Source organism: Carettochelys insculpta, chromosome 1 (genome assembly GCF_033958435.1).
Source record: "Carettochelys insculpta isolate YL-2023 chromosome 1, ASM3395843v1, whole genome shotgun sequence".
Lineage (NCBI taxonomy): Eukaryota > Metazoa > Chordata > Testudines > Carettochelyidae > Carettochelys > Carettochelys insculpta.
In genome coordinates, this window is record NC_134137.1 from 309,479,588 (window position 1) to 309,499,413 (window position 19,826).

The 19,826-nt window shown below is 42.3% G+C and overlaps 1 protein-coding gene across 2 annotated transcripts in view; it reads right to left on the bottom strand.

The window, feature by feature from the left end:
* TRHDE (thyrotropin releasing hormone degrading enzyme) overlaps positions 1-19,826 on the bottom strand; it is a 384,180-nt gene that overhangs the window by 126,687 nt on the left and 237,667 nt on the right. For both annotated transcript variants that reach the window (XM_075012759.1, XM_075012751.1), the window contains 2 exons: positions 10,922-10,987; positions 8,633-8,820 (listed from right to left, as the gene is read on the bottom strand). In XM_075012759.1, coding sequence (XP_074868860.1) covers positions 8,633-8,820; positions 10,922-10,987 — 254 coding nt within the window. The remainder of the gene's footprint in view (positions 1-8,632; positions 8,821-10,921; positions 10,988-19,826) is intronic.

Here is a 19,826-nt window from a genome sequence, read left to right on the forward strand (position 1 = left end):
AAAACTGGTGCTGTCCACTTCCTGGAGTGGCATGCAGTGAGGGCAACAGGAAGCCTTCCCTAGCCCAGCTGTGCAGTTGTTCCCCCATCAGTCAGCCTGTGGATATGTGAACTGATTCACCCCCTCTAGTAAATAGTTGTTGATCATGATGAAGGCTGCTTCTTCAGCTGCTTGGCACATTATGATAGTTTTTTCTTTTTTGTTAATTCAATATAAAATAAAAAAATCCCACTACTTCAGAGTTCAATTCTCTCACCCTTATTCATGCTGAAGACCTGTGGTAATAATCAATGTGAACAAGAATGGCAGAACACGGCCCTTTGGTGACTGATAACATTTATTTCCATTATAATTTAACCTTAAAAATATGTCCAATACTATGAAAGACAAGAAAAGACAACCATCTTTTGAACACCTCTCAAAAGAGTGATGGTAAAGCAGATGAGTTAATAATTTGGTAAAGGAAAACTGTGTGTATAGACATATTTTAATTTGTTCTTTTTACTTAACTGATGGAATTGTTTTCGTGTATCTCTATACTATTTTAATACTAACCATTTAACAACCTTTTCATTGTATTTTAATAATACTTACATAGGGTTATTTCATCATCGGAAGAGATGGTCAGGAAGTGGCCCATGTTGACACTTTGCTACTACTCTCCACAGACCCATTAGCTTTCTGTCCAACCACTTTCTCCCCTCACCAGCATACCCAGTACAGTGCCTAACACAAGGGATTCCAGCTCCTGATTTGAGACCGTAGGGGCTAGTGCCATTAGAGTGGTCATGTCTCTCAGTCTTAAGGTCTTTGTTTTATATACACAACTCTGGAAATAAAAGCATCCTGACTTTTCATGTTTGTCACCTGGTCACCTGAGGTATGATACAAACAGCAAATGCAGTGTCCCAACACGGCTATGTTTTTTATTATTTCATTTCTTCTCACTGTAGGGGTAAGTGCTACCCCTTTCTTACAAGGCTTGAGCAAGTGAGCTTTGTGCAGGGATTTGAGAAGAGGTTTAATGGGAAATAAATCCCCCCAATCAACCACACAGCTTGACAAAGAGTGGCTACGTCTACACTAGCCAAAAACTTCGAAATTGCCATGGCAAATATTCAGCGCCTCATTAGCATGTGGGAGGCCGCGGCACTTTGAAATTGATGCGGATCACCGCCGTGCGGCTCATCAAGACGGGGCTCCTTTTCGAAAGGACCCTGGCTATTTTGAAGTCCCCTTATTCCTATGAGCAGATGGAATAAGGGGACTTCGAAGTAGCCGGGGTCCTTTCGAAAAGGAGCCCCGTCTGGACGAGATGCGCAGCGGCGAGCCGCATCAATTTCGAAGTGCCGTGGCCACCCGCATGCTAATGAGGCAATGAATATGTATTTCAGCGCTTCATTAGTAAACTTTGAAATGGCCATTTGCATGGCCATTTTGAAGTTTTTGGCTAGTGTAGACACGGCCAGTGGGTACTAAGCCAATTTCTAGTCTATGGCCTGCAGAAGCTGCTAGGACCAATGTGGTGTTAGATATGCACAACACTGGGTCTGCTGGTTACTCCCCTGCCCTGTGTCTGCCATGCCAGTAGACTTCCCCCAGCATCCCGGCAGAGAAAGACATCAAGGAGCAAAATTCTGCAGCAGGTATGAGTCCCTGTGTGACATTTCCCTTCTTGACAGCCACTGAAAACCAGGTGGTTTTGCTATGTTTAGGGCCTTCCATGCTCTTTTGAGGAGGTTAGCAGCATTTGCCTTTCCATTAGTGTATCATATAGCAGGAAATACAAACTATAAAATGTGTTCTTGCTTCAGAAATCACAGTCGACTTACATTATGACACAAGGAATGCCCAATGGGGCATGAAGTAACAAGAAGGATTAAAGGTCTAGAAAACATGGACTATGAGGGAAGACAGAAAAAAACTTGGCTTGTTTAGTTTAGAAAGAGAAGACAGAACGGGTATGACAGTGGTTTTCAAGTATCTAAAAGAGGGTTACAAGGAGGAGGGAGAAAAAATGTTCTCCTTGGCTTCTCAGGATAGGACAAGCAGTGGACTTAAACTGTAGCTAGAGAGGTTTAGGTTGGACATGAGGAAAAACTTCCTAACTGTCATGTTTGTTAAACACTGGGATAAATTGCCATCACTGGAGATATTTAAACGCAGGTTAGATAGACATCTATCAGGGATGGTCTAGACAGTGCTTGCTTCTGCCATGAGGACAGGGGACTGGACTCAATGACCATTCAAGGTCCTTTCCAGTTCTAGTGTTCTATGATTCTACAATTCTATGAAGAGTGGCTGAATAGCCACATTCAGGCCATGGTACCCATTCCTAGCTCTCCATCTCAGTCAGAAAGTAACATTTTTTTTTAAATGTAAAGAAGTTAATTCTGTTTTTAAAGAGAAGAATTGTGTCTACTTTCAGAAAAAAAGAAAAACCTTCCATATCTGAAAGCTTCATGTTTGTACCTCTGCTTCAATATAGAACACAAATGGTTTATAGATTTCATCAGAATTGATTACCTCATTTTCTAGATAGCAGATTATTTTTCTTACTTTTGTTAAACCTGTGAATCATTCCTGTAGTGACTAATGATTCTAGGTGTCTTTTCCATGCCTTGAAATTACAGTTTTCTCTGTCATGAGAGAAACCCACAGAAACCTGTCATATGGATTATCTCCTCATTTTGTGCAGTTCTGTAACGCCAGGACATATTCTGCATGTCCTCAGATAGGCTGACATGACTCTAAGTGAAGGGAAGTTTGTGTATTTATTCAAGGGCAGAATTTGCCCTATGAGATGGAAGGAAATAGTGAGAGAGGCATCAGACACCAATGGTCGCTGAGCCCACAGTTATTGATAATGATGATGAAGACCCGAAAGTAGGAGTTACAGACTTCTCTTTGGATGGCTTCAAATTAGAACATTATTTCAGTCATGTCATATTATGGATCAGACCCAAACCCCACTCAAATCAACAGACTGCCATTACCATCAGTGGACTTTGACTAGAGCCCTTTATACTGTAACATCCCTGGAGCAGGAGTCTGTAATTTCTTATTTTCTTTCAATATGTCTCACATAAACATCTTCCAGACCTAGGTGTCCAGTAAATTAATCTTCATTTGTGCATATAAACAAGATTATGTGAATTATGTAATGTTTATACACCATGATAGTGTTTAAAATTGCTACAGTCCAATTGTACACACACAAAGAAGTCACATTTGAATATCTGGCTCTTAAAATACAGCTCTTTCCCTTTCTAATGATAGTATACAAGTGGAGTCTTCTGTTAAACTAGGCAAAACAAACATATATATGCTCAAGTTCTTATCTACAGCAAAAATGAAAAAAATGCTCGTATCTTTTGGATTAGGCAGTACGCAGAGTAAGTCATTTCCAGGGCTATCAAGAGTATTCACTGTGGCATTTAGCCCCTTGGAAACACTACTGTTACTTCATATTGTCCTTCATATGTCCATTACAATTCAGCACTAAGCCTTATAACGTACCTTAAATACGTAATTATGACACAAGTGCTTTGGTGTAAAGAGAGGCAGACACTGTTACAAAACTGTGGATCTTAAGTATTTCAGCTCTCTTTAATGTATAGAAATGTGATAAATCTATTCTAAAATCAGTCTTTTTAAAACAAAGAAGACTTAATGAACCTAGAGATGGGCCCCAACCAGAGGTTTCAACATCCTAGAATCTGGGGAATTTGACTAGTCCTTATCTTCAAAAGCAGCTGGTGAAAATTCTTGGGGGAAGGAGACTGTTAAGCCCACCTTGCAGTGGGGCTCATATTCCATGTGACTGGGCCCTGCTCACTGCTACGGCCCATTCATTCACAATGCTTACAAATTCAGACCTGACAAATTAAAACCTGACTGGCATCCAGGCGCAGGTGGGTCCTCCTGGCAATATTTTACCTGCCCTTGCCCTGGAGCCACCAGATGAAGGGCGTTAAAATTCTCTCTTCCTCCTGGAACTCTCCTTTCTCACTCCAATCACCTCAGCCACAGCCCTTCCCCCAGCACCCTTCCCTCAAATCACTTCAGGATTTTTCCTCCTTTCCCTTCCTTCCTCCTTTCCCCAACACAGTCACTTCAGGACATCTCCCTGACCCTGTGGGTCCTCTCCCCCATCACTTCAGGATTCTCTCCCTTCCGCGTCCCTGCTCTTCACCCCGGTCCAGGGAAGCAGCGCTCCCCGCCAGGATTGAGGAATCCATCAGCTCAGAATCCAGTCAAGAGGCTGGGCCCAACTCCAGCATTGCTCTGTTCCCTTATTTGCTCTGGTGCCACCCTCTGTAAATGGGCTGAACCCCTTCTTGCTCTTGCTACTTCCCATGCTTATCTCTATACTACACTAAACCAAAAACCCCAGCTCTGGATTCCCAAACACCATACGGCAACTGGTACTCTCAGGCCATATTCCTACAGCACTGCAGCTATGTCGTTGTAGTGCAGAAGCTTATGGGAATGGTTTCCTTTTCATCAGTATAATTAATCCACCTCTCTGAGAGGCAGGAGCAAGGCTGAGGGCCGAAGTCTGTCAAAGAAATGTTAATATAACTGGCCCTGCTTTAGACCTCTCTGGAACTGAGAAGTGGATTTTAAGTGAGAATCAAACTTTCTGTTTGGGGCTGCGGAGGTCGGGGAGGATAATATCTGAGAGTTTCTGATTCCTTTTATTATGTATAAAACTTTCATTTGATGTTCAGTTAAATGTGTTAATAGATACTTTAAAAAACACTCTCCTTGGATCTTACAATAACACATGACCTTAAAATACTACAGGTAAATCCTATCAGATCTGTATTTGGAAGTGCAAACAAAAATAATGCAGTTCAGCATAAAATCAAAGGAAGGATCTAGCTCTAAGACCTGAGTCTCAAGAATAATTGAAAACAGGAGTGCTGCAGGTGTGGGATAAAAAAAGATTAGAGGAAGATTTGACAGAGTTTGCGGAAGTTCCCATTAGATTTGTATTTGTTCCTGAAAATGACATCATCTGCTTCCATCAAGGAGCATCCTGTGGGGAAAAATACACACAATTCCTCACAGTAAAAGGGTGAATTCCATTTGAACTAAGACAAGTGGTACAGAAATATGAGAAGAATGCCCAGCCCAGAGGAGAGAGTGAAGAACATTCTCCCCAAAATGTGCTCTCATACAATTATTACTTCTCATGCAGGAATTGACCCTGGTTTTAACTAATAGTAGCCACCACAAAGGGGATAGGAAGGAATGCTTGTACCTTCATCTGACCCTCTCACCTGTTGCTAACCTAGCTAGGCCTAGACCTACAGTCTGCACTCTCTACAAGGAATGAAAAGCAACTGTTTTCTTGAAGTCTGATCCACAGTCCTCTGAAGTCAATGACAGTCGTTCTGTTAACTTCAGTGGACTTCAGGGCTACGTCTACACGTGCACCCAACTTCGAAATAGCTTATTTCGATGTTGCAACATCGAAATAGGCTATTTCGATGAATAACGTCTACACGTCCTCCAGGGCTGGCAACGTCGATGTTCAACTTCGACGTTGCTCAGCCCAACATCGAAATAGGCACAGCGAGGGAACGTCTACACGCCAAAGTAGCACACATCGAAATAAGGGAGCCAGGCACAGCTGCAGACAGGGTCACGGGGTGGACTCAACAGCAAGTCGCTCCCTTAAAGGGCCCCTCCCAGACACACTTTCATTAAACAGTGCAAGATACACAGAGCCAACAACTAGTTGCAGACCCTGTATATGCAGCACGGACCCCCAGCTGCAGCAGCAGCAGCCAGAAGCCCTGGGCTAAGGGCTGCTGCACACGGTGACCACAGAGCCCCGCAAGGGCTGGAGAGAGAGTATCTCTCAACCCCCCAGCTGATGGCCGCCATGGAGGACCCCGCTATTTCGATGTTGCGGGACGCGGATCGTCTACACGTCCCTACTTCGATGTTGAACGTCGAAGTAGGGCGCTATTCCCATCCCCTCATGGGGTTAGCGACTTCGACGTCTCGCCGCCTAACGTCGATTTCAACTTCGAAATAGCGCCCAACACGTGTAGACGTGACGGGCGCTATTTCGAAGTTACTGCCGCTACTTCGAAGTAGCGTGCACGTGTAGACGCAGCCCAGATCAGGTAGGCCACATCCACAGTGGGACAGTTTGTGCACATGTGGGCAGCCCAATGACTGTTCTGCCTTGGGGCCCAGCAATCTCATTGGTGAGCCTGTGTGGTATATACTCATGGACATCAGAGAAACCCATCTACAGGAACACATTATGAATGATCAAACCATATCATGTTAGTGCGATACTCCCAATCAACTAGTGAGTCTAAATTGCATAGGATTTCTGGCTGAAAAGATGCAGGAAGATGTGGCACATCCCTTTGCAGCCCAGGGCAGTACCACTTGCTCCCCTCCTTAATTTCCCCCAAATGGGGCCACAACAGGTTCATATTAGTAACCAAAGAGCAGGGAAAAAACCCACCACATTCTAACAAAGCAGCACATCCTCCTTTAGCAAGGCCTCAGAGAGGTGTAATTACAAAATCCAGTTCACCTCAGAACCCTTAAACTTAAAACCAAGAAGTTCTGTGGCACTTTATAAACTAGCAGATTTATTGGAGCATAAGCTTTTGTGGTGTGATGGACTCAGCCCTGCTCCTGAGGGGAGGGAAGCCCCCAAACTTTGCTGGTAGGGAACTCTTCACCTCCCCTTGCTGTTGGGCACCTTCAAAGCTCTTTCTCTGTTCTCTAACTCACTCTTGCTCTCATCTCCTCCATGCTCATCACTCCAACCTCCTCATCCCTTCCCTCCCCAGGTACCCAGCAGGAGAGGTCTTTTAACCAGTCCTAGGGAAGCCTCAAGTGAGCTCAGCTGGCTCTAACCCTCCTTGGCTGCTTCTCCAGTTCAGCTGTTCCTCGCTGCCCTGGGGTAGCCCTCTGTTCCTTGACCAGATGTTGCCTTCCTCTCTCTTGGAGCTGGCTTTCTGACCTTAAACTGTCACGGTAGGCAAAGACTTACTTCATTAGATGCGTGCCAACCTCATCCCCCACTGGGAGCTGGCGGTCAGGGATGTGCACATGCCACTGTGCATCATGGGGGATGTGGCCTACCCACTCCTGCCCTGGCTTATGAAGCCGTGCACCAGCTGGCGGACCCAAGCCAGGAACTCTTTAATGCCTGCCTCAACTGGGCCCAGATGCAGGCTGAGTGCGCCTTCAGCCACTTCAAGGCATGCTTTTGGTGCCTCCTCACCTGCCTGGATCTGAGGGAGTATGATGCACCCATGTTTTAGCTGCATGTTGTGCTCTGCGCAACATAGTGGAGGGGGTGGTGGTGGGGTCTTCCTCCCAGATTGGGAGTCAGATGCTGGCCACGGCTACGAGCAGTCAGCCACACCGGGATGGGGTGTGGATCGGCAAGGCCTTGAGGAAGAGCTGCTTCCATGGCCGTCAGTGAACCTTGCCAGGGACTCTCCCCGTGGCACCCCCAGCAGGGGACACATGTCCACAGCTTTACCCTGTCCCCAGCACAACCCCTCCCATAGCCCCCTCACCCCTCCTGACTCCTGCCCAATAACCACAGACATGGGGCTGGTGATCAAACAACTTGTTTACCGAGCAAAGATAAACTTGTGGGAAATAAAAATAAAGAAGTATTTACAACATGCAAAACCAGCTGACTATGTACAGAAGGGGGTGGGGGCATCAGAACTTGGATGTGGGGCTTGGGACAGATGTTGGGGGGCCTCAGTCCATGGAGAGGATGAGTGGCCATGGTTCCATGGGGGAGTGGGACCCCGAGTGGCATTGACCTCAGGATCCCCTCCAAAGAGGAATGCAAGCATAGACACAGCGTACTTGTGCACACTGGCCTATTCCCATTTAATAGTTGAATAGAGCAAAGCACACTAGGGAACTTTTAGTCAATAGCAGCAGGATCCACACAGGCAATTAGCATGTCAGGCCAATGAACTAGAGATTTACTTCCCAAGTTGCAGTGCACTAATGGCACATCTACACAAGTCCTTAGATTCACTATGACTTCCCCTAAATGTTGACAATGAACTCCATGATTTTAAAAAAAAGTGATTATCTGTGTTTTAAGCATTTCCAGAGGCATGTCCTTTTTCATCTTTAGTCCTCTAGCTTTCCCTTGCACAGGACCAGTCTATTGAGAGCATCAGTACAAATGGACACAAGCTGTTGTAAGACTCCTGATTAAAATTCTCTGCCAAAATAAGAAAATACTCCTGCTGACATTTAAAAGCTACTCTCAAGTATGCAGCATCAGAAGCATTCTAGCCATATGCTGGTTCATTTCGCTGACTGGGATAAAACCAAAGGAACTGTCCGAGGAATAGACATGCACCCTAGATTGAAAAACGCCAGAGAGAGCTCTCAAGATGCAAATGTGCACATAAAAAGCTTTTCTTTGTTGTTTATTATGCTAACATAATTCTAATTCGTTTATAAGAATAATCTTTAATAAAATTTAATTGCCCTAGATTCTAGGCAAAGCTAAGTGATTTCTGTGGATAATTCTGTTTGGAAATATGGGCAGGAAGCAGCTGAACAACTACAGCTTTTAGTATGAACATTTATTGAGAAATATATGTACCTGTTGTTTCTAAGATCAGGATCCTTGGTTTTAGCATCAATGTCATAAATAAAGTGCTCTTGGGAGATTACTACGATATTGTCTGCAGTTTCATTTCCCATGATGGTGATAACAGGATAGCCCATCTGTAGTGTCCATTGATCCATTACCTCTTGGATATTTACAAATTTTCCAACCTTTTTTAGAGCCTTTAAAAAAACAGTTTAGGTTTAATATATTGAAGCAATACTAGTATCTACAAAATAGACCACTTGCTTTTCAGAAAAGAGAACTATTAATTTGTCCGGTTATTTAATTAGCAATTGAGCATCAATGTACACAGGCATATTAAAAGATAAATACAGGATATAAATAGTAAAAATAAAATAAAACTAGTCTTTGCAGGTAGATTTAGGTATTTGAGCTTGCATATTAATGTAAAACAGCTTTAAGAACTGAAAGGGATAACTACTCAGGTGGTATCCTACAGAATGCAAATAAAGTGGCAGGGCAGTATGTTCAAAAGCACATATGTGAAGCATGATTTCCAATGCCTTTCAATGTGACTTGTACCCCTAAGTCATTCAGTCTCTTTTGAAAAGCTCACCCATAGTTAAAAGCAGTTGAGCTCCAGAGCTCCTGCCCCACATTTCAATGATTCAGAAAGACTGTGGGTGGCCATTTACAAATTATTTTCATTACCAGAAAAGGCTAAAAAATTAGCTGATGAAGTTTTTATTCTTGGGGTAACTGATTTTGGGTGCCCCTTCTGAGACACTTAAGAAGGATCAGATGTCAGAAAGTGTTAAACTTCTGTCCTCTGAAAATCATGTCACTTTAAGGTATCTCAAGCTCAGCATCTAATTTCACCACTCACTGGAATACCTTGATTGTTAGGTCCAGAGCTAAGCAGTGCACATGCAGCTCTTCCCCAAACCTGATCACAGTACAAATCTTATACTGGTAGAACCTCTCTAATCCAAAACAATCTCATCTGGCAACATCCGTAATCTGGCATGATTTCCGTTAGCTGGATGATGGGTGTGGCCAAGTTTCCCGTGGTTCCATAAAGTTTGTTTACAGCCACCTCTCCTGGATCTCAGGGTTTTGTGCTGTTATTTAGCTGTAATTTACCCTTAAATGTGTTTGAAGAGCCCAGTAAGCAATGGTAGTATTGGTAACGCTGCTAGACAATATGGTCCTCCCATGGTCCAGCAAATTCTCTCATCTAGCACCAGCCAGATCCTGAGGGTGGTGGGCGACAGTGGTTCAACTTGTAGCACATACAGGTGTACCTCATTCCTGCTTAATATGGAAACCCAAGAGGAAATCCAGTTTAAAATACGTGGAATTAAATTGGATGGAATTTTGGCTGGAATAGTTAACCCAACAGAAAGGGGAGAGTTGCACCTCCTTGGAAGAGAGGCTACAAGTAAGGGTTAGCCAGGGCTGGCTTGCTCTGCAACCAAGGTAAGCCTCTAACTTCCTGCAAATGCTGGAACAAGGACTGAGTGGTTTTATTTTTCTTCCAAGCAAATCCCAGGAAGAATCCCTGAGAACTCTGCCTGCATGTGTGACATCCCGAGAATGCAGTGGATCACAACAGATATGCCAATAGGTAGGGAAACATGGAATTTTAATTCCCACCATTAACGGGTTTGACATATCCAATGTGGCACTGTTGCTTATGGCCCAGAATGCAGTCACATCCTGGTGCCTACATATTTGCTGTAAATTCTGCTGTCCTTTGACTAGTCTGGACATCTGAGTGCAAATCACTGAGCATTTACCCCAAGGCTTTAACATAATGAAAGGAACAAAAAGGCAAGAAATTGTAAAGAAGAAGTAAATGCAGATTTCAGTATCTTTGTAACCACCTGCAACTGATTTAAGTACATCAAATAATAACAGTGTACATCAGAACATACACTGCCCAGCTTTAGGCCTTTACAAGGTACGTCCTTTGGACAAATCATGAATATGTACATATTAAAAGTCTATTCAGTATAAATGCTGAAGCATAGCACTTTCCTTCTCCCTCCTATGTAAAGAGCTTATCCTGCTCCCACTGAAATCAATGGGAGCAGGCCTTCCCATTTTTGGGATCAACAATATAACACAAACAACTGAAAACATGTTTTTATGTTGTCACTTTGTATGAACCCAAATGGTACTTCTTAGCATAAATTTTTAAACGTGCTTTTGGGCTTAAGCATTTCAATATGCACTATTCTCCCCCAACCTTATTCTAAAAGAAATGTGATGGCTTCCTGCTTTCCTCGCAGTGTATTAGGTTAGATGGCACTTTACCTCTGACAGGGTATTCCAGAGATCATTTCTGGCTGCATTGCCATACTTGTGAATTGTCAAATAGTCCTACGAAAACAAAAACAAAACGTACAAATCAGAAGTTACTGTACACAAGCCAAATAAACATAGCTGTGAAAAACTGCTAGTGTGAGTTAAATTACATAAATGTTTTCATTTGCTGGAAAACTGGAAATGTACAATATGTTCATCTTCAGGGAGTCAAATGTTTTCTTGAGACAGCTTACAATATATTAAAAATAGAAGACTAAATAAATCCCAACAGAAAAACAAACCAACCAACAAACTCCCCAGTAAGTTCACACACAGCATTCAGGGATTTACATTTTCTAATTAATGCGTCAAGATTACTATTTTGTATTTGATTAGTGTTTCTTTGTTAAACATTTATATTGTCTCAAATATCAGAGGGGGTAGCCATGTTAGTCTGTATCAGCAAAAGCAACAGGAAGTCCTGTGGCACCTTATAGACTAACAGATATTTTGGAGCGTAAGCTTTCATGGGCCAAGACCCACTTTGTCAGAAGCATGAGTGGGGATTCCAGAGGAGGACCTAAATCTACAGGCTCATGAAAAGACAGGAGTCCCAGTCAAGAGGAAGGCCAAAGTTAACAGGATCAATTCAGTCAGGGAGGATGTGGCCCATTATCAGCACGCTCCCTTGGAACACCCACTCATGCATCTGACAAAGAGGGTATTTGCTCATGAAAGCTTATGCTCCAAAATATCTGTTAGTCTATAAGGTGCCACCAGCCATCTCGTTAGAGTGTCTCAGGATCTGTTTCCAAGAGATCTATGGCATGAAAGAGGAAACTTTCTAAAAAAAGCTTTACTATTCGTTTTAACTCATTAGTCTATGATTAGTGTCAGGGTCCCAGACATTCTGATGACAGCTAGATCTGTTATAAAATATTTAACCAAGAAAAAGCCCATCAGACCCATTTCCTCATATTCAGGAGGTTCTTGTGGATAGGTGTTTCCCTTGTGATTAAATGCAGAAACAGACAATATTGTCAACTCAGGCTGCAGCATGCTGTCCTAAAAAGTGCCCCAGGTAGCAACAAAAACTGTGAGTGTCACATAAAAGGGGTGCCTAATGTGTTTGTATTTGTCAGCATGTGATATGAAAATAGCTGGTGGAGCTGAAAACTGAAGTTTTCTGTTTTTTTGGCCATAGTTGCAGTAACTGACTATCCATGTTTCCTCTTCAGCAATGAAAATGGCAAAAAGTTGGAAGGATTGCCCTCCCAAAGAAATGTGGACTAGCCCACAACACCTTTTTAGTTCCCATCCTCTGGAAGGAGAGGCTGCCAAGAATAAGAACATAAGAACATAAGAACATAAGAATGGCCATACTGGGTCAGACCAAAGGTCCATCAAGCCCAGCATCCCATCTGCCGACGGTGGCCAATGCCAGGTGCCCCAGAGAAGGAGAACAGAAGACAAGTGATTTATCTCCTGCCATCCATCTCTTGCCCTTGTTATGAAGGCTAGGGCACCATACTTTATCCCTGGCTAATAGCCATTTATGGACCTGACCTGCAAAAATTTATCAAGCTCTTTTTTAAACCCTAATAGAGTCCTGGCCTTCACAGCCTCCTCGGGCAAGGAGTTCCACAGGTTGACTGTGCGCTGTGTGAAGAAAAATTTCCTTTTATTAGTTTTGAACCTACTACCCATCAATTTCATTTGGTGTCCCCTAGTTCTTGTATTATGGGAAAAGGTAAATAATTTTTCTATATTCACTTTCTCCACACCATTCATGATTTTATATACCTCTATCATATCGCCCCTCAATCGCCTCTTTTCCAAACTGAAAAGTCCCAGTCTCTCTAGCCTCTCCCCATATGGGACCCTTTCCAAGCCCCTAATCATCTTAGTCGCCCTTTTCTGAACCTTTTCTAATGCCAATATATCTTTTTTGAGGTGAGGAGACCACATCTGCACGCAGTACTCGAGATGTGGGCGTACCATAGTTTTATATAGGGGAAGTATGATATCTTTTGTCTTATTATCGATCCCTTTTTTAATAATTCCTAACATCCTATTTGCCTTACTAACTGCCGCTGCACACTGCGTGGATGTCTTCAGAGAACTATCCACTATAACTCCAAGATCCCTTTCCTGATCTGTCATAGCTAAATTTGACCCCATCATGTAGTACGTGTAATTTGGGTTATTTTTTCCAACATGCATTACCTTACACTTACCCACATTAAATTTCATTTGCCATTTTGCTGCCCAATCACTCAGTTTGCTGAGATCTTTTTGTAGTTCTTCACAATCCCTTTTGCTTTTGACTGTCCTGAACAACTTGGTGTCGTCTGCAAACTTTGCCACCTCACTGCTTACCTCATTTTCTAGATCATTGATGAACAAGTTGAACAGGATCGGTCCCAGGACTGAGCCCTGGGGAACACCACTAGTTACCCCCCTCCATTGTGAACATTTACCATTTATTCCAACCCTTTGTTTTCTGTCTTTTAACCAATTCCCGATCCATGAAAGGACCTTTCCTCCTATCCCATGACCACCTAATTTACATAAAAGCCTTTGGTGTGGGACCGTGTCAAAGGCTTTCTGGAAATCTAGGTATATTATGTCCACTGGGTGCCCCTTGTCCGCATGTTTATTAACCCCTTCAAAGAATTCTAATAGATTAGACAGACACGACTTCCCTCTGCAGAAACCATGCTGACTTTTGCCCAACAATTCGTGCTCTTCTATGTGCCTTGCAATTTTACTCTTTACTAGTGTTTCTACTAATTTACCTGGTACTGATGTTAAACTTATCGGTCTATAATTGCCAGGATCTCCTCTAGAGCCTTTTTTAAATATTGGTGTTATATTGGCCGTCTTCCAGTCATTTGGTACCAAAGTGGATTTAAAGGATAGGTTACAAACCACTGTTAATAACTCCGCAATTTCACATTTGAGTTCTTTCAGAACCCTTGGGTGAATGCCATCTGGTCCTGGAGACTTGTTACTATTCAGCTTATCAATTAATTCCAAAACCTCCTCTAATGTCACTTCAATCTGAGTGAGTTCCTCAGATTTGTCGCCTAAGAAGGCTGGCTCAGATTTAGGAACCTCTGTAACATCTTCAGCCGTGAAGACTGAAGCAAAGAAATCATTTAATCGCTCCGCAATGGCACTGTCTTCCTTGATCGCTCCTTCTATATCTTTATCATCCAAGGGCCCCACTGCTTTTTTAGCAGGCTTCCTGCTTCTAATGTATTTAAAAAACATTTTACTATTGTTTTTTGAATTTTTGGCTAGCTGTTCCTCAAACTCTTTTTTGGCTTTTCTTACTACATTATGACAGTTAATTTGGGAGTGTTTATGTTCCTTTCTATTTTCCTCACTAGGATTTGACTTCCACTTTTTAAAAGCTGCCCTTTTCTCTCTCACTGCCTTTTTAACATGGCTGTTTAGCCATGGTGATTCTTTGTTAGGTCTGTTACTGTGTTTTTTTATTTGGGGTATACATTTAAGTTGGGCCTCTAGTATGGTGTCTTTAAACAGTTTCCATGCAGCTTCCAGGGATTTTAGTTTAATTACTCTACCTTTTAGTTTCTGTTTAACTAGCTTCCTCATTTTAGTGTAATTCCCCTTTTTGAAATTAAATGCCAGAGTGTTTGACCGCTGCGGTGTTCTTCCCAACACAGGAATATTAAAAGTTATTATATTGTGGTCACTATTTCCAAGCGGTCCAGTAACAGTTACCTCTTGGACCAGATCCTGCGTTCCAGTCAAGACTAGATCGAGAATCGACTCTCCCCTTGTGGGTTCCTGTACTAGCTGCTCCAAGAAGCAGTCATTTAAGGCATCAAGAAATTTAATCTCTGAATCCCGTCCTGAGGTGACATGCACCCAATCAATATGGGGATAATTGAAATCTCCTATTATTACTGTGTTTTTTATTTTGATAGCCTCTCTAATCTCCCTTAACATTTCAGCATCACTATCACTGTCCTGGTTAGGTGGTCGGTAATATATTCCTAATGCCATATTCATATTAGAGGAATAAAAATGATGTTTACTTTAGGTCAGAATTATACCCTACAAGCTACCACCAAAAAAAGGTAATTTCCCTTATTAAATGTTAAATATATCTCTGGGTTAGGACTGGATTTTCCCAACACTAAGTGTGTATTTTTTTCTTTTTATCTGTTAAGCCTCCAGACTACCCTATCAGATGCTCACCTCATTATCTCCCTATAGAAAACATATCCATTCATAGATTTGAAATTCAGCAATGATTATTGGAACAACCTCAGGTTTCTGCACCTGAATTTGTGAGAATAAAGCAAGAAAATAACTTACAAAATCAAGGGGTTCCCCGCATCAGAATTTCCATCATATATATCCATTTTGCACAATGGTCGGAGACAAACCCTAATTTATAGCACAATGATAAAACTGCTGAAATTTTGCTGACTGTGTTATCTGTCCTTTGTGTGAAGTAGGATACGTGGGGAATAATTAGCATTTGGAAAGCAAATTTCCTGATGTACAAATTGTAGCACCTGTGATGGATTTAGCTTTTGTCAGCCGACATATAACAACAAGCAGCAACTCCCATTTAATCACAGGCTACAAAGGCTAAATGCGAACACTGACTTGGTTAACTGCAGTGCCTAGTCTTAACAATGTCATGAAAATAACTGGGAAAAAGACAATGCTACATTGTCTTCACTTCTATATCGTGCTTCTATCTTGTTTAAAAATATTGTCTTCTGCAACACAGTATTCAACAGCATCCAAAGCTAAACAGGTTGCATTATAAATTTAAAGACTTAAACTGGTAAATAAAAAAGTCAGAGTAAGTAAATAACAACAAATATACATGCTACTTTTATGCAATGCTAGGGGATACAATATGCATGAATTCTTCTATTATTTGTTTACCTGGTTTACCTATAACCCAGTAAGGCAGTGAAACAGTCTGAGAATTTACTCAACAGTGCCAAATAATCTTGTTTACCAGTCTATGACCAGACATTACATTTGGCTTGAATTTTATATTCAGAAAGACTGCAGAGGCAAGCGCTTTCACTTCTTCCTCTGGTGTTTGCTTCACATCATGCAGGTTGATTGCTTTGGATAGATCTCCCCATTTCCAGTTCGGAATTTATTATTTTTGATTAAACATTTTATTGTGTGAAAAAGAACTGTAACTTTTATAATGCAATAAGGAAAGAGATTAAAAAGGTAAGAACAATATAAACCTACGTTCATCACCTCATTTAATCCTATTTTACTCTTTTTTTTTTCACTGCTGTAGAGCTGGATTGAGCCTTTGAGCACCGGCTGGTATACAAGCAGCACTACCTCAAAAGCAGCCATGGGAAGCGCTGCACCCCAGAGATACATCTCTGCATTGCAATTTGCTTCCTGCTTGCCCCGACTCTGGTGAGGGGAAAGAGAGGAACAATGCTGTCTTATACCATCAGTTTATACAAACCCAGCTAAACTGCACTGGCCAAGGAATAGTGAGATATGAGCCAAGGCCATGTCCTCTCCCCACCCGCCTGCTTTGTGGAAAAATCAAACAGGTATCGGATACCTACTTACTTGTGCATACCCACACCCAATTTCTTGATCACTCATGGGGGGGGAGTTATAAGATATTTGTTGTTCCCCTGTCTGCTGATCCTTATAATGTAAGAAGAAGAACCAAATCAGAAAGCAAAATGAAGCAAATAAGAGAAAAAGGGAAACAAATCACAGAACACCAGGGGCAGGAGACAGACAAAATATGGCAGCCCAGATCTAAGCCACATGCAGCATAGTTCAGAAGGGGAGCTGCTAGAAAGGCAATACTCTACTTTTTCACATCTGGGAAGAAGACATGCCCAAAGACTTTAAGGGTGCCACAATCATCTCACTCTTCGAGAACAAGGGCAACAAAGCCGACTGTGGAAATTACCGTGGCACCTCCCTTCTCTGTATTGCTGGGAAGATCTTGGCTCGAGTCATCCTCAACCTTGATCACCAGCATCTCAGAGGAGAACTTACCAGAGGCACAGTGTGGTTTTCGCCCAGGCCGCAGCACCATTTACATGATCTTTGCTCTTCGTCAGGTCCAAGAAAAGTGCATAGAGCAGAACTTGGATCTGTACACTGTCTTTATAGACCTGACCAAGGCATTTGACACCATCAACTGAGAAGACCTGTGGATTATCCTGTCAAAACTTGGCTGCCCAAGAAGATTCATTAACCTCATACTCTGGTTCCACGATGACATGACCAGCTCTGTTCTTTCAAATGGTGAGTCCTCAGATCCATTTGAGATATCCAATTGTGTGAAGCAAGAGTGCGTGCTGGCCCAGTGTTATTCAACCTTTTTCACATGTGTCCTCAGCCATGCAGTTAGGGACCTGGACCATGGAGTCTACATAAAATACAGACTTGATGGGTCACTTTTTGACCTTCATTGTCTGAATGCTAAAACCAAGACACTTGAGAGGCTCATCCTTGAAGCCCTTTTTGCTGATGACTGTGCACTTGTGGCACACAAGGAATCTGATCTCCAGCTCATCATCAACAAGTTTGCTGAAGCTACTTGCCTCTTTGGTTTGACCATCAGCCTAGGAAAGACCCAGGTACTGTTTCAACCTGCTCCAGGATCTGCTGCTCTCCCCACTTCAATCTTTATTGAAGGAACAGAGTTAAAAACAGTAAAGGAGTTCAAGTACCTTGGCAGTGTGAGAGCCAATGATGGCTCCCTTGACAAAGAAATCAACGCCAGAATCTGCCAGGCCCGCCGGGCACTAGTACATCTGAGAGCGCAAGTGTTGAATCAACACAATATCCGACAGTCTACTAAACTGAAAGTGTACAAGGCTGTAGTCCTGACCAGTCTCCTGCATGGCTGTGAAACCTGGACCTTGTACAGAAAACATATAAAACTGCTGGAGCGCTTCCACACATGCAGCCTGAGGTCAATAGTGCACATTCGATGGCAGAACAGAGTTACGAACCTGGAAGTCCTGGACAGAGCAGGAACCACGATCATTGAAGCCATGATTCTGAAAGCCCAGCTTTGCTGGACAGGGCACGTCATACAAATGGAGGAGTCAAGAGTCCCTAAGAAACTCCTTTACGGTGAACTCTCCCAGGGCAAAAGGAATCAAGGTAGGCCTCGCAAGAGGGATAAAGACTGTGTGGAGGCCAACATCGCTCATGCTGTTTTAAAACCAGATCAGCTAGAGCAGCATGCAAAAGACCGAACAGGCTGGCATGCTCTCGTATGATACACGTATGACAACTTTGAATAGCCATGATGCATACGCCTCATTGATGCTCGTGAGGGGAAGAAAGCAACAGCAGCAGCCGCACCAACAGAGCCAGGACAATTCCCTTACCCCCACTGTGAACGCCCATGCTGTTCAAAGCTTGGACTCATCAGCCACATGCGAGTCCACAACTGATGAGCCTGTGCAAGCTCAAGACGTCATCGTCGGACACAACAGACTACCTATTACTACTACTTTTCACATAGCCCCAGTAATGTGCCTGTCTCCCTGACACAAAGCTGAACAACCTATCACTCAAAAAGCACATTCCAAAACCTTGGGATTGCTGGGGTATAGGAATACCTTAACCACCCCCCCAACTCTCAGACATACACACAGCATGAAGCGGCCAGGAGAGAGCTGCATGCAAACCTTTGGGCCAGACTTACACGCATGAGGTTTCCTCTATACAGGGGAAATCCACCCTTAGCCACTTTAGGTGGCTTTAATCTTGATTATTACAATGGAAGCAGTGCAAAGAAGGTTTAAAATGCCCAGAGACCTGGCCCAACATGCCATAGAAATGAAATACCAATCAAAAGCAGAAAACTGATGCTGATCTGTTTTTTTTTTCCCAGCACTTTAGCTCTAATCGGTGCTCTTCTGAAATCTGGTCTGTCCTCAACCTCTTCCCATTACAATGTTTTAAGATGGAAGTACTCCTTGCAGGAAAGAACAATTATTATAATGAAATATAGTAACAGTGAGATAGGCGTGTCAGTCTATATTCTATCAAAACAAAAAAGCAGCCATGTAGCACTTTAAAGACTAACAAAATAATAATAATTCGAAGAAGTGGGTCTGTCCCATGAAAGCTCATCACCTCATAAATGATTTTGTTAGTCTTTAAAGTGTTACATGACTGCTTTTTTGTTTTTTATAATGAAATATAACATATGTGTGTTGCTAAAAACAAAACATAATCAATCATTGCTGGCATTATGTTTATTTTTATTTTCCCCAGCCAGGGGTGCTTGGCAAAAGAATATAATTGTAAACTGTATCAAAGGAACAAGCTGAAACACTTACCACACAAACAGATAGGATCTTGTGAAACAAGAAGTAAACTGTAAATCTAATGCTTTGTCAAATAATAGACTCAGTCCCTAAAGAAAACAGTAAGGCTTAAATGGTTTAGAAACTATGTTATCACCTGAATATTGAGACAAGTGGCTTGAATAATGGAAGGTGCAGAAAGCACCATAAAAAGTGCTAAAAGATTTGGACAGATATCTGTAGTAACAGCATTACTGATTAAGCTTTCAGGCTATGTATTATGTTAGTTAAAAAAAGCAGATTATTCCTATTGAAGAAGGTATTTATCCCTTCACTATCCTACTTTTCTCTGAGGCAGTGAACACTTCAGTTAGAAAAATTGAACTAATTCCGCAATCCAGGAATGATAACGCATACAACTAATAGAAGGGGGTGACTGATAGATACAAGGAGGTAAAAATAATATAAAAAGGGGGAAATATAATGTGTATATTTCTGCCAAAAGAAAGGTCAGAATTATAGTTAGGAACAGAAACAGAGACACAAGTGAAATTCTGTTCATATTTTTATCTGTCAATGTGACTGACATA